The sequence below is a fragment of the Cryptotermes secundus genome, unplaced genomic scaffold (genome assembly GCF_002891405.2).
Source record: "Cryptotermes secundus unplaced genomic scaffold, Csec_1.0 scaffold682, whole genome shotgun sequence".
Lineage (NCBI taxonomy): Eukaryota > Metazoa > Arthropoda > Insecta > Blattodea > Kalotermitidae > Cryptotermes > Cryptotermes secundus.
The window spans coordinates 954,446-966,217 of record NW_019730110.1 but is presented as its reverse complement, the minus strand read 5'-3'; the positions used below and the strand labels follow the sequence as shown (position 1 = coordinate 966,217).

Below are 11,772 nucleotides of genomic sequence, written 5' to 3'. Positions count from 1 at the left end.
CTCCTCCACACCCCACACCACCCCCCCCCCCCCCCCCCCCGATTGTAGACTTCTTCGGGTGTTCTCGAAACGTAAACTCTTCCTCTTGCAGGAAACAGCGTCAGGGACGACAAAACGCACGCGATTGCAGTTGTCTCATGTCCAGGGTTTATGGTCCTGACACCAGCGTTTACGCATCTGAGCATTATTTTCCCGCGATGTGGCATTTGTGAATCGGACAGTTTTGGGGGAAAGAAGGCCTTCAAGATGAAAGTTCAGTTCCACTATCACCTGTGCTAAAGTTTTCTGTGATTTTTCGAGACAGTTCTTCTCAATGTACGAAGATCTGTTTCTGTAGTTGCTGATTTCCGTCCACTGTCCCTCTTCTCTGATGTTATCTTCCCACCATTCGTGTATGCCGACATAACCTCAGAAACTGTCGCTCTCGATACAACTAATAATGTTCCCGTATTTGTCACGGATGCTCCGGTTAAATGCGCACCAACGATTTGTTCTCTTTCAAAATCGACCAAGTCTTCCATTTTCTGTTGCTTTCACACGGACTTTCACTCACCACAATCACTAATTCACTTACACGAGCACTACAGATTGTAAACAAACGGAAGAACGTTCAATGTTGCCAACTGAAGTTCTTTCAATGTAGCAAATTCAAACATTTTCTATTCCTCAATTACTTAGTGTTTCCATTATTTTTTCCACCCCCTGTATATTGACGTACATATGTACCTGCAAGCTTGAATATATTTATGCATGCCCGAATACATACGTAAGTACATGAATATCTACGGTTAAATACATTTACTGCCGGTCACGGTAGCCGAGCGGTCTAAGGCATGCACTGTCTTCGCTCGCTCGGAAGCCGGGATCGTGGGTTCGAATCCCACTCAGGGCATGGATGTTTGTGTGCGTTTTTCTGTGTTTGTCTACATGAGCTGATCACCCGCCCAAGGAGTCCTACCGAATGTGTAAGATCTAGAAAAACCGAAGTGAACGGAGAAGTTCATGGAGGTAGGCCTAGGCCCACTGGGGCTGTAGTGTCAAGGAAAAAAAATACATTTACAGTTACTTACATCGTACATGCAGGCACATACTCGTACATGCATGAATAGACGCATACGTATATAAAGACGTACATACATACATACACACACATATACACGCCAGTGTTTGTAAATCTTGCCGCTCTAGGATGTGCACTGTCTCCACATTCCATTATGATCCGCTTAATATCTTCAAGATACAAGTATCTGTGTTTCCAGAAGATCATGCGCGGCAGAAGCACTGCAACAAACAGTGGGATATCTGGAAAGATTGCTGCGGTGTCTAAGCCCTGCATCTTCGCCTTTGAGAAGTGCGAGACAAGGATTTAGTGAAAACAAGAGCAGTGCGAAATGCTTCTGAAACCTATCCTACTCCTCAGCTGTGGGCTCCTCTCCCCTTTATATTGTCGTCAGTTGCGCTCTAAAATACCAAGATTTGTTCTGTCTATATATTGCCGATAGACGCTCCGGATAGTAGATGTAAGTAGATTTGAATAATGGTCCATTTTTTCATGAGCTAAATACCACAGGAGGTAGCACTTGAGTAGAAAGTTTCTACTTGGAGACCTGCATATTGTACTGCGGCCATAACATTGGTATCTGCTTAGCCATAGAAGACTTCTCATGCTTTTCTATACAGTGACTAATGGATATTTCACTCATCAGTGAAATCACTAAAACCAAACCACTCGGTCTATAACCTAATCGGAAATAATGACAATGTACATGTTATTAAACGGTATACCTTTAGAGACTAATTTCCTTCTAAACACTATATAAAACTTCAGTCCGTACCTCATAGGAAACACATTACGTCTCTGCTACAAAGCGCAACCGGTTAATGCTGTTTAGGGAAGCAGTCGCTGTTTATTGTGAGAACCATACGGAACACACAAATACACTGTGTGGGCATGCTGCAGAGTTCTAGTATGTTAAAGTAGGTGGTACGTATAGTAACCTATAGGTTCTAAAGGGTTAAAGTAACTCTTGAACACGTACCCAGTTTCTTGGAGACACGGGATAGCGTAGTTGGTTCAAGCACTATGCTGCAATTCGATAGGTCGCGGATTCGATTTTCGATTAAGTCATTGGATTTTTCAGCTGACCAAATGCTTCCAGCCACACTGTGTCCCTTGGGGTCTTCTTATCCTCTAAGAGAAATGAGTACAGAGTGACCGGCGCGTAAGGATGACAAACTCACCCCCATCTATGAGCCGATTTTCTAGAATATGTGGGAGCCTTGATGTCCCACAACTGTATGGGCCTCCATCGCCTGTTGTAGAGGTAACTCTGTTTTACTTACACCTAATTTCTTGACTATTTTAAAATATTGTACCACAAAATAAGGCACGTGTATCTGACAGATATTTCCGAGTCCACAAGAAAAAGTTTGACTAGCGTAATGACAGCCGCCGGTCACGGTAGCCGAGCGGTCTAAGGCGTGTACTGTCTTCGCACGCTTGGAAGTCGGGATCGTGAGTTCGAATCCCATACAAGACATCGATATTTGGTATGTGTATGCGTTTATTCTGTGTTTGTGTTGTCCTGTGTTTAGGAAGAGACCTTGCGACGAGCTGATCACCCGTCCAAGAGTCCTACCGTCTGCAAAATGATCATGAAACTGAGAAATCAGCCCTATGCTCCGAAGTGGGAGCGAGAAGAGAGAACAATGACAGCCACCCTCGCTTGACGTACCAACGTAGTCATCCTCCCACACGTCATGAACCTCTAGCTAAATTAGTAGTTGTTGAATTATTATGGCTGTACGGCCCTTTGTTGTGCCTTGTCCGCTTTTTCAGTTTCTTAATCCTATACACAGTCGGTAGAACTCCTTGGACGAGGGATCAGCCCGTCGCAAGGCCGCTACCTATTCACAGGACAGCACAAACACAGAATAAATGCACACAGACATCCATGCCTTGAGTGAGATTCCAACCGACGATCCCAGCGTTCGAGCGGGCGAAGACGGTTCATGCCTTAGACCGCCCAGCCACTGTGGCCGGCAGCAGTTGTTGAATGCTGTAGGAAATGCATACAATTACATCGGGCAGCATTACCAGAGGAAAGTGTTACCATGAAGTTTTAGAGACTGTATCACTGTTTTCATTAATTTGTATCGAAATTTATTTTTAATTCTTTTCCGTATCGACAATTACGCGGCTAATCACATAAAAATTGCCCAGCGATATTTGCGCTGAACCTACTATATAAAATTACTGACAGAATTCGAGAGTAGACAAATTTCCGTGTTACGGGATATGCAATCAGCAGTGGGGATTTGAGAAAGCTTACATAATGTATATTTAGTTACTGCCGTACAGTGTAAGCCTCCGCCTCGATATTTAGTCCCCATGTCCTTATGTACAGGCAGAAATGCCATACGTAGACACGCGTGTATTCATGCGTGACACAGCATGAACTGTGTGCTTGTGAGTCAGTAGACAGAATTCTTAGCTGCTGAAGTGTGAACATTGTAATATCAGTTTTTGTCTGAAAATTTCAGCAAGGAAAGTTCGTGTTCTCCTTTGATCATAAGAAAAATTAAAGGACCTATGTCTTATACCGTTTTCTGATATTGTAAAATTCAGTTATGGGTTTTGGTGGAAGAAATTATACTAACATAAAGAGAACTGGCTTTATCTCTATTTTTTTTCAGAGCAACATACTACAGGTTTTCGTAGTAAAACAATGCAATTCGAGTTATAACATCTATGAATACAGTGTTAACACAAATATATTGTGTACAGAGGGTTCAAGAGGAAAGGTCAGTATTCTGGGAGGTCATAGTATCGGCCCATCTAAGCGAGAATATTTATATGTACATGTGTCCTATTCGGAACGGTTTCCGAAATAGCTAGATCACGTCTACGTGTCAGTTGATATGGCCAGTTCTTTCTGATGGCATCCTCTGTAGTTGTCCCAACCAGTTTCTTCTTCTTCCATGTATTTGCTTTTCCAACTCCTTCATCCCTACGCCTCCGCCCCTCTTCTGCTCCTTAACTTAGAAACCGCTCCTCTGCTACCACCAATCACCTTCCATTCTTTTCTTCAAAGAGTCCATACGTCAGGCACGGCTGTGCCAAGGAACTATTATAGCATCTAAACCGTGCGCCTCTGTGGTCTAGTGGTCAGAGTTCCTAGCTACAGATTCAGAGGTCCCGGGTTCGATTCTCGACGCTACCAGATTTTCTGAGAAGTAGTGGGTCTGGAACGGAGTCCACTCAGCCTCGTGAGGATAATTGAGGAGCTATATCAAGGAAATAGCGGCTCCGGTCTAGAAAACCGAAATTAACGGCCGTGGGGATTCGCTGCGCTGATACCCTCTATCCGCTAAAGTTGGCACTAACTTCTCCGACAGGCGGCGGTTGCTGGGTCAGTATAGTTCGCTTGCGGACTATAACCACGGAGTTTGCTTTGTCTATTTATGGCTTTACAGCCTTTGTGGCCCTTGGCCGCGATTTCAGTTTCTTAATCTATACGCAGTCGATAGGACTCCTTGGACGGGGATCAACACATTATAAGGTCTTTACCTACACGCAGAACAACACAAACACAGAATAAACGCACACACAGACATCCATGCCTTGAGTGAGATCCGAACCCACGATCCCGGTGTTCGAGCGGACGAAGACAGTTCATGCCTTAGACCGCGCAGCCACTGTGGTCGTGGTTTTGAACTGTGTATCTTTCCTTATTTTGTGTCACGAAGCTATTTTTATTGTTCCACAAATGTACTGAATTCTTTTAAGTTTATTATTTACATGTTAAGCGGTTGATGTGACGGCATCAGTAAACAAATTAGATGCAACATGTTTTTATTTACACACAGATATACGAGTACATTAGCGCGCAACAAACAGAAGAGCAGGTTAACAAGTGGTTACACATGGTTGTAGTATCCGCCTCCAATGTGATATCCCGGTCCGCCATAACCTCCATAAGCATGTGGGTAGCTGGATCCGTGGTGGCTCCCATGGTGTCCGTGCACTATGCCATAGTTGTATTTGTATCCCAGACCGTTGCCTGTATCGAGGGAAAACAGAGCGCGGGTTATACAAATTGTAAAACATCATTCTTCCATGTGTCACAATCATTCACTCGTGTTCAGTGTTCTGAGGCTTGCAACCGTAGTGAGGCCAGCACGGAGGCTAAACGTCATCTCTTTTAAGGCTACGATCATCTGGCATGTGACGCCGTGTAGTTTGATATCTTGGTACCAACATTTCGGAGGAACTGGCTGCTTCCAACTTCAGGCTAGAAATATATGCCACAACTTTTACTTTTCTGCCTTGAAGATGACGGTACCGTGTTCCTCCGAAACGCTTTTACTGATCAACTAGAGCATATCGAATCACATCCCAGAACTCGTGAACTTGGAAATATGAAAGCTTGAATGTTTCATTAGGTCCTTTACGATTTATATTTCGGGGTGCCGGAGTTTGATTCCCGGGCTTTACGTTCTAGCATCCCACTCAAATTACAGTTCCTAACTAACTAACTAACTAACTGACTAACTACAGGAAGCTGATCCATTCTTGAGAATCCCCGAATCGCTCAGTTACTTGAACATTTCCTAATGTTTAAGAAACGCGAAAGTTCATTACCGTGTTCACAAGAGCCCTTTACAGGTCCCTATCCTCAGCCAGATGAATCCAGTCCATAACAGCCCATCCTGTTTCTCCAAGACCCATTTTAATATTAATCTCCCGCCTACTCCTAGGTCTTCCTAGTGGTCTCTTTTCTTCTAGCTTTTCCTGCGAAATCCCATATTAATTCCTCTTCTCCCCTGCATGTTATATGCCCTTCCCATCTCACCCTCCTTGAGTTGATAAAATTACATCTGCTATAATATAGAATTCATCTGCTGTATATTAACTTTGTAGTTACAAACGCGGTAGCGTGTTTGATTGTGGCACTATGTTATAAGCCGGAAGGTTGGGGTTTCGATTCCCGATGAGGCCATTAGATTCTTTAATTGACTTAATCCTTCCAGCCGCACTATGGCCCTGGGGTCGACTCAGCCTCTAGCAGAAATGAGTACTAGGAATATTCTTGGGGGTAAAGCGCGGCCGGCGCGTAAGGCTGACAACCTCACCGCCATCTGTGAGACGATTGTCTACAAAATGTGGGAGCCTCGACGTCTCACAGCCCTATGGGCCTGCATGGGATGTTACAGGCATAGCCTTATTATTATTTATAATATAATATTACCCCTACTGAGTACTTATTGGCTAAATTTATTTCACCGTCTTTATGTTCAATATATATTTATACTTCCTGTCATTTTCTCTTGCATCGCCAACCTAAAGCCCGTTTCTGTGCCGATATTTCTAAACCTGTTGTCCGCTGTATGCTGCTTCCGTGAGAACACTGGTTCAGTGAAACAATTCTCTGCCTGTCTGTGAATCACATGAGACACACAAACACGTTCCGTGGGAGGGAGAAACGTAGTGTTTTTGTGTTAAATACTTATCACGGCACTTTAAAGCAGAGGAAGAAAGCGAAAGCATGAAAAGTGTTCGCGTGTAACTTCACGTGTGTAATTGCTTTCGGTACCGTGACCGTGAAAATAACAATAGGTCCTATTGTGGATGACCTTGAGGTAACCAAACTGGCACGGTAAGTAATAAAGAAATATTGCCTTATTCTGTAGTACACTAGCAATTTTGGATTAAGTTTACGTCCTGAGGATGGATGATCTGTCTCCATATTGTGGGCGTCCGAATAAATCGGGTTATGAAATTTCTGATATTGAGTGCAAAATATTTCAGAAATAATTTTGGAGATTATAAAAGACCTGACTTAATATTTCAAATCATATGGGTCTTAATATATACCATCTATTTTAATGTTAGGGGCTCGCAGTTGCATAGTTGGTTGAGGCAATATGCTACAAGCCGGAAGGTCGTGGATTCGGTTCCCGATGAGGTGGATGCTTTCAGTTGACCTAATCCCTCCAACCGCGCTATGGACCTGGGTTCGACTCAGCCTCTAACAGAAATGAGTACCAGGAATCTTCCTGGGGGTAAAGGGCGGCCGGCGCATAAGGCTAACAACCTCACCGCCATCTGTGAGCCGATTATCTAGAAAATGTATTTCGTAAGAAAATTCTGGGGAAAACATGGATCATTGGATCTCACTTGTCGCGTTTACAGAGCTTTAACTCTTGGCTCCAATTCCTCCTGTTCGTGTTCATGTGTGTTCTGAAACTGAACCCTTCATATGTACTTTTATTGTTACCATGGTTACAAATATTGGAAGTACAAGTTCAGGCACATGATTCGTTTTACGGTTATTTGCACCAATTTTGTTGAATGAGTTCTAAATTTTCTCGGAATATAAGCCAATGTATTTCCGACAGTTGTGTAGTGGTCAGCGTTCTTGGCTATAAACCCAGGGGTCCGGGTTCGATTCCCGGCCCTACCAGATTTTTTATGAGAAGTGGTGGACTTGGAACGGGGTCCACTCATCCTCTTGGGGATAATTGAGGAGCTTTTTCAAGGAATAGCGACTCAGGTCTAGAAAACCGAAATTAACGGCCGTGGGGATTCGTTGCGCTGATCACGCGACACCCTCTATCCTCAAAAGTTGTCGCTAAACTTCACCGACAAGCGGCGATCGCTCGGTAGGTATAGTTCGCTTGTGGACTCAAACCACGGAGTTGGTTTGAGTTTTTTTTTGTCTCCGGCAGGACTCTTGGAATCCGACTCCGGTCTTACAGCAAGTTTAGGACTCTGTATAGAATTGTAGACCCTGAAATTTTGCACAATTTTTGGGACTTAATCGAATTCAAATGGCGGCTAAGAAGAAGCGAGCAGGTTCTAAAACTTCAAAATAAATCTCGCAGTTACATTTGTTACGTGAAGATAGAGATGATGTTAAGAAACAATACTGAAACAGGTTTCTGGTAAATGTTTACACATAATAACAATTACAATGGTTGGCTGAGTAAAGCCATATAACTTAATTAGATGCTACCTTTTCCACCGTGAGTTGTTATTTGGCTTATTCTTCGACCCTGAAGACGGAAGCGACATGTTCCCCGAAACATCAATTCACTTTCAACAAATACACGGTGACATGTCCCAGAATATAATATCATTCCGTACTTTTTTTTTTTTGAAATTGCGATACTCTGTGCCCACATTTACTATAAAATTATCTGAACATGTTTTTCGATCCTGAAGACAAAGTCACTCAGAAACGTCGACTGACTTTCAGCAGACAACATGGCGTTATAAGCCAGAAGATATAACTCTCCGTATAGCCAAATTTGTTTTGGAAACTACAAAATTCTGGGTCCATATTTACTGTAAATTTATTTGGACTTAAAACACCAGACAACTATATCGAGTTAGTATTAATGCCTCGTACTCTGGAGGTCCCGGGTTCGATAATCATCCAAGAAACCAGGTATTTTGACAGAGAGTACATGAGTTCCCTCAGCTCCCTTAGACATGTCATCTGACTCACTTTCTTTCCACGTTCTTTGCAATTTATCATCCAGACCCATCAACGTGTTCCCTGTTTGAGTGAGAGTCATTAAATGAACAAAAGGCTTGGCACTTACTGAGATGAACGCTGGAGTGTCCTTGAGATGCCACGAATTGTAGAAGAGCGAAAACTGCCAATATGGCGCCGATGATAATCTGAAAGTATAAAGATTAACTTCCAGCAGCCATGTTGGTCTCAGGCGCAATATTGGGCATGAGTTTCGGCCGGTAAATCTCTTTGCGGATTAACTTATATTACTGGTGTCTACGCCTTCATTACAGCGAGTAGAGTCTTAATTAGATTCTAAAGTAACGTGATATTAGCTTTCCAACTGTCAGCCTTCTTCTGCAGGCAAGCTGTAAGCTGAGAAAATTGAAGCCGCCCTGCAAACAAGACTGGTACGGATGCTAATTAAACGGTTAAGTGAGTTTAATGTTAGATGGCAGGATAATTCTCATATTGTGCCTTATTTTGGAAGAAAAAAAAATTTGAGTAGTCTGAAAATTACAATGTTTTAAACAAAAGTTCAGAGGTTAAAGATCTTTCCTTATCAAAGATCATTAAGAATTCTTGCGACACAGTAGTTGGCGTTCATTTAATATTAACTTTATAAACTTGATTATAGCCGGTCACGGTGGCCGAGCGGTCTAAGGCATGTACTGTCTTCGCTCGCTTGGAAACCGGGATCCTGGGTTCGAATCCCACTCAGGGCATGGATGTTTAGTTTGTGTGTGTGCGTTTTTCTGTGTTTGTGTACAGGTAGAGGCCTTGCGACGAGCTGATCAGTCGCCCAAGGAGTCCTACCGAATGTATAAGATCTAGAAAAACCGAAGTGAACGGAGAAGTTCTTGGAGGTAGGCCTAGGCCCACTGGGGCTGTAGTGCCAAGGGGGAAAAATGATTATAATCATAAAGCTCTGTTTGTATTACAATTAAATACTGATTAAAACGGAACTGGTATGTTGTGAATTAAAGAAAGGTCTTAAAAAACAAAAAATAAAAACAAACTCCATGGCCTATAGTCCGCTAGCGAACTATGCCGACCGAGCGACCGCCGCTTGTCAGCGAAGTTAGTGTCAACTTTAGCGGATAGAGGATGTCGCGTGGTCAGCGGAACGGATCCCCATGGCCGTTAATCTTGGTTAATCGCTATTTCCTTGAAATAGCTTCTGAATTATTCTCACGAGGCTGAGTGGACCCCGTTCCAGACACACTAGCTCTCAGAAAATCTGGTAGCGCCGGGAATCGAAGCCGAGAACTCTGGATGTGTAGCCAGGAACTCTGACCACTAGACCACAGAGGCGGTTAAGAAAGGTCTTACAATATTNATTTAAAATTGTTAGGGTTACTCGCCCTATGTCTAAAGTGCTGGAGCGGCTAGTTCTTGTTTCCACACTGTACAGGTGATATTCTGTGTAGTCTTCCTGTGTGCGTGCCGCTGCTTGTCTTTACTACGTGTGCTGATGATGGCCTGATGATGGCCGATAGAGGCCGAAACATGTAGTGTAGAAGAGAACAAGATCAAAGACATATAATATATATTGTTTGCACTTGGGACGGAGTTTGTATCATTTAAAGGTCTTACAGTTTATTTTATGTAATAAAAATATAGGAAGGAGCTAGAAATTGGAAGCAGCTTTTCAGATAAACAGATAAACACAATAACACCTGCTATTGCTAGCTTAACTTCGTTTAGTAAAGAGCAAAAGTCCATACTTACAAGTCAGTCGAACGCAGCTTTCATCTTACATTTTAGTGGACATATTTATATGTTTTGTTTTCACCAACTGATTTTGGACTCAGTTATGTAAACCAGTTACCACCAAGTGAAGTGGAGTTCTTACAGAAGTTTATAGTCTTTTGGCTGGTGAAATTTCCCATTCTTCATTGATTAACAATCAATCCGCTTTAATAAGCGCTCAGAATTAGACCCCACCGAAAGCCGGTTGAAATCAATCCACAACCTATTTTTGTAACATCCATTTTAGTATCATATTCTTAGCAAAACTACCGTGTGGTCTTTACCCTTAAGGGTTTCTAGTTAAAGTGGTATTGGAGTTCCATAAAAGGCGAGGAATTTTGTTGGCTAACTGCGCGATTATTTATTTTTCAGGAACGCTGAGCTATGAAGTTTCTTTCTGTAGTTTTCTGAGTTGGGGGTGAGACTGAGTCCACTTGGCACGTCGGCCACTAATTGGCCTACTGTACTAGCCCTGGGTGATAGATGATAAGTGTGGAGCAGCCAGTGGAATGAGAATTGGCAAGGGAAACTGAAGTACTCGGAGAAAACCTACCCCAACGTCACTTCGTCCACCACAAATCCCACATGACATGACCTGGGATCTAACCCGGGCCACCGTGGTGGGAAGCCAACGGCTAACCACTTGAGCTATGGCGCAACCAACTATGAAATTAGTTAATTATGGTTCTCTTTACCAGAATTTTGGCTTTACTTTTGTGTAAGTCACTTTACCTGAGTCTTAGTGGCCATGATATGGGTGTAACTGTTGAAAATGTCTGCAATCAACTGACATAGCAGTTCAGCCACAAGGCACTTTTATATTGCATTTGAAACTCCAGTAAAGTCACGTGCAGTGTGCAGGGCATGTTGAAATTTTCAACTGAATTCAAAGTTTTAAAACAATGTAGATTAATCTGGTCATTTCTTTGGTTGGTACCGCTGTCGCCGAACTCAATATCATTTAAAAGAAAACACGTGACCTTGGTAAAACGTGTAGTAAGAGAGTTATTTCTTTTCCAATTTTACAGTTCATAGGGCAAGAATAATTGCAACACAAGTGACCGGCTTTCATTAGTCAACGCGTGGCGCTGTGTGCGCGCATGCGCCGTGCATGCATTCCTCAGTGAGCGGCGTAGTTTTCACATATCAGTGGAGTAATTTCAGAGAAAGAGAGAGAGAGAGAGTTGCGTTATGCAATTTGAACCGGTGTTACCCAGATATTCAAACATTTCGGAACAACAGATGAAATATTCTCTCTTTTATTCCGAAGTTCTTTCTAGTGGCACACATTCGACTTGTTAATGTTCTGTTTTCTTTTTAATGTGAAACTTGGCTTCTTGCAGCTATATGGAAATAACACGAATTGTGGTGATCTCGAATTAAGTGCCCAGTAGAAGTAACAGGGGGCAGATGAGACAATGCAGTGAGAAGTTTCATATATTGTACTCTTCTCCTAGTGTTACCGGAATAATAACATCATGGGTTCCTCGTGGAGGTG

The 11,772-nt window shown here is 42.8% G+C and overlaps 2 protein-coding genes across 7 annotated transcripts in view; one reads left to right on the top strand and one right to left on the bottom strand.

Annotated features, from left to right (window-relative positions):
• The window catches only part of LOC111866213 (neuropeptide Y receptor type 1), a 439,022-nt gene that overhangs the window by 293,412 nt on the left and 133,838 nt on the right, over positions 1-11,772 (top strand). The window contains exon 1 of one of the 6 annotated variants that reach the window (XM_023854953.2): positions 6,540-6,659. The exons of the other annotated variants lie outside the window; for them this stretch is intronic. The gene's annotated coding sequence lies outside the window, so the exon portion shown is untranslated. Of the gene's footprint in view, positions 1-6,539; positions 6,660-11,772 lie in introns of those variants that run through there. 6 annotated transcript variants of the gene reach the window in all.
• LOC117282452 (cold and drought-regulated protein CORA-like) lies at positions 4,918-11,045 on the bottom strand. Its single transcript, XM_033752165.1, has 3 exons — positions 11,007-11,045; positions 8,611-8,689; positions 4,918-5,063 (listed from the first exon to the last, which is right to left on the bottom strand). Exons 1-3 carry the CDS (start codon positions 11,022-11,024, stop codon positions 4,921-4,923), a joined length of 240 nt encoding a protein of 79 aa, XP_033608056.1. The 5' UTR covers positions 11,025-11,045; the 3' UTR covers positions 4,918-4,920.

Bases quoted from the DNA above. Each gene is read 5' to 3' on its own strand.
- LOC117282452 (XM_033752165.1), bottom strand. The intron at 5,064-8,610 runs GTAAGTGCCAAG...CCCTCGATACAG, and splicing joins ACACTCCAGCGTTCATCTCA to GCAACGGTCTGGGATACAAA.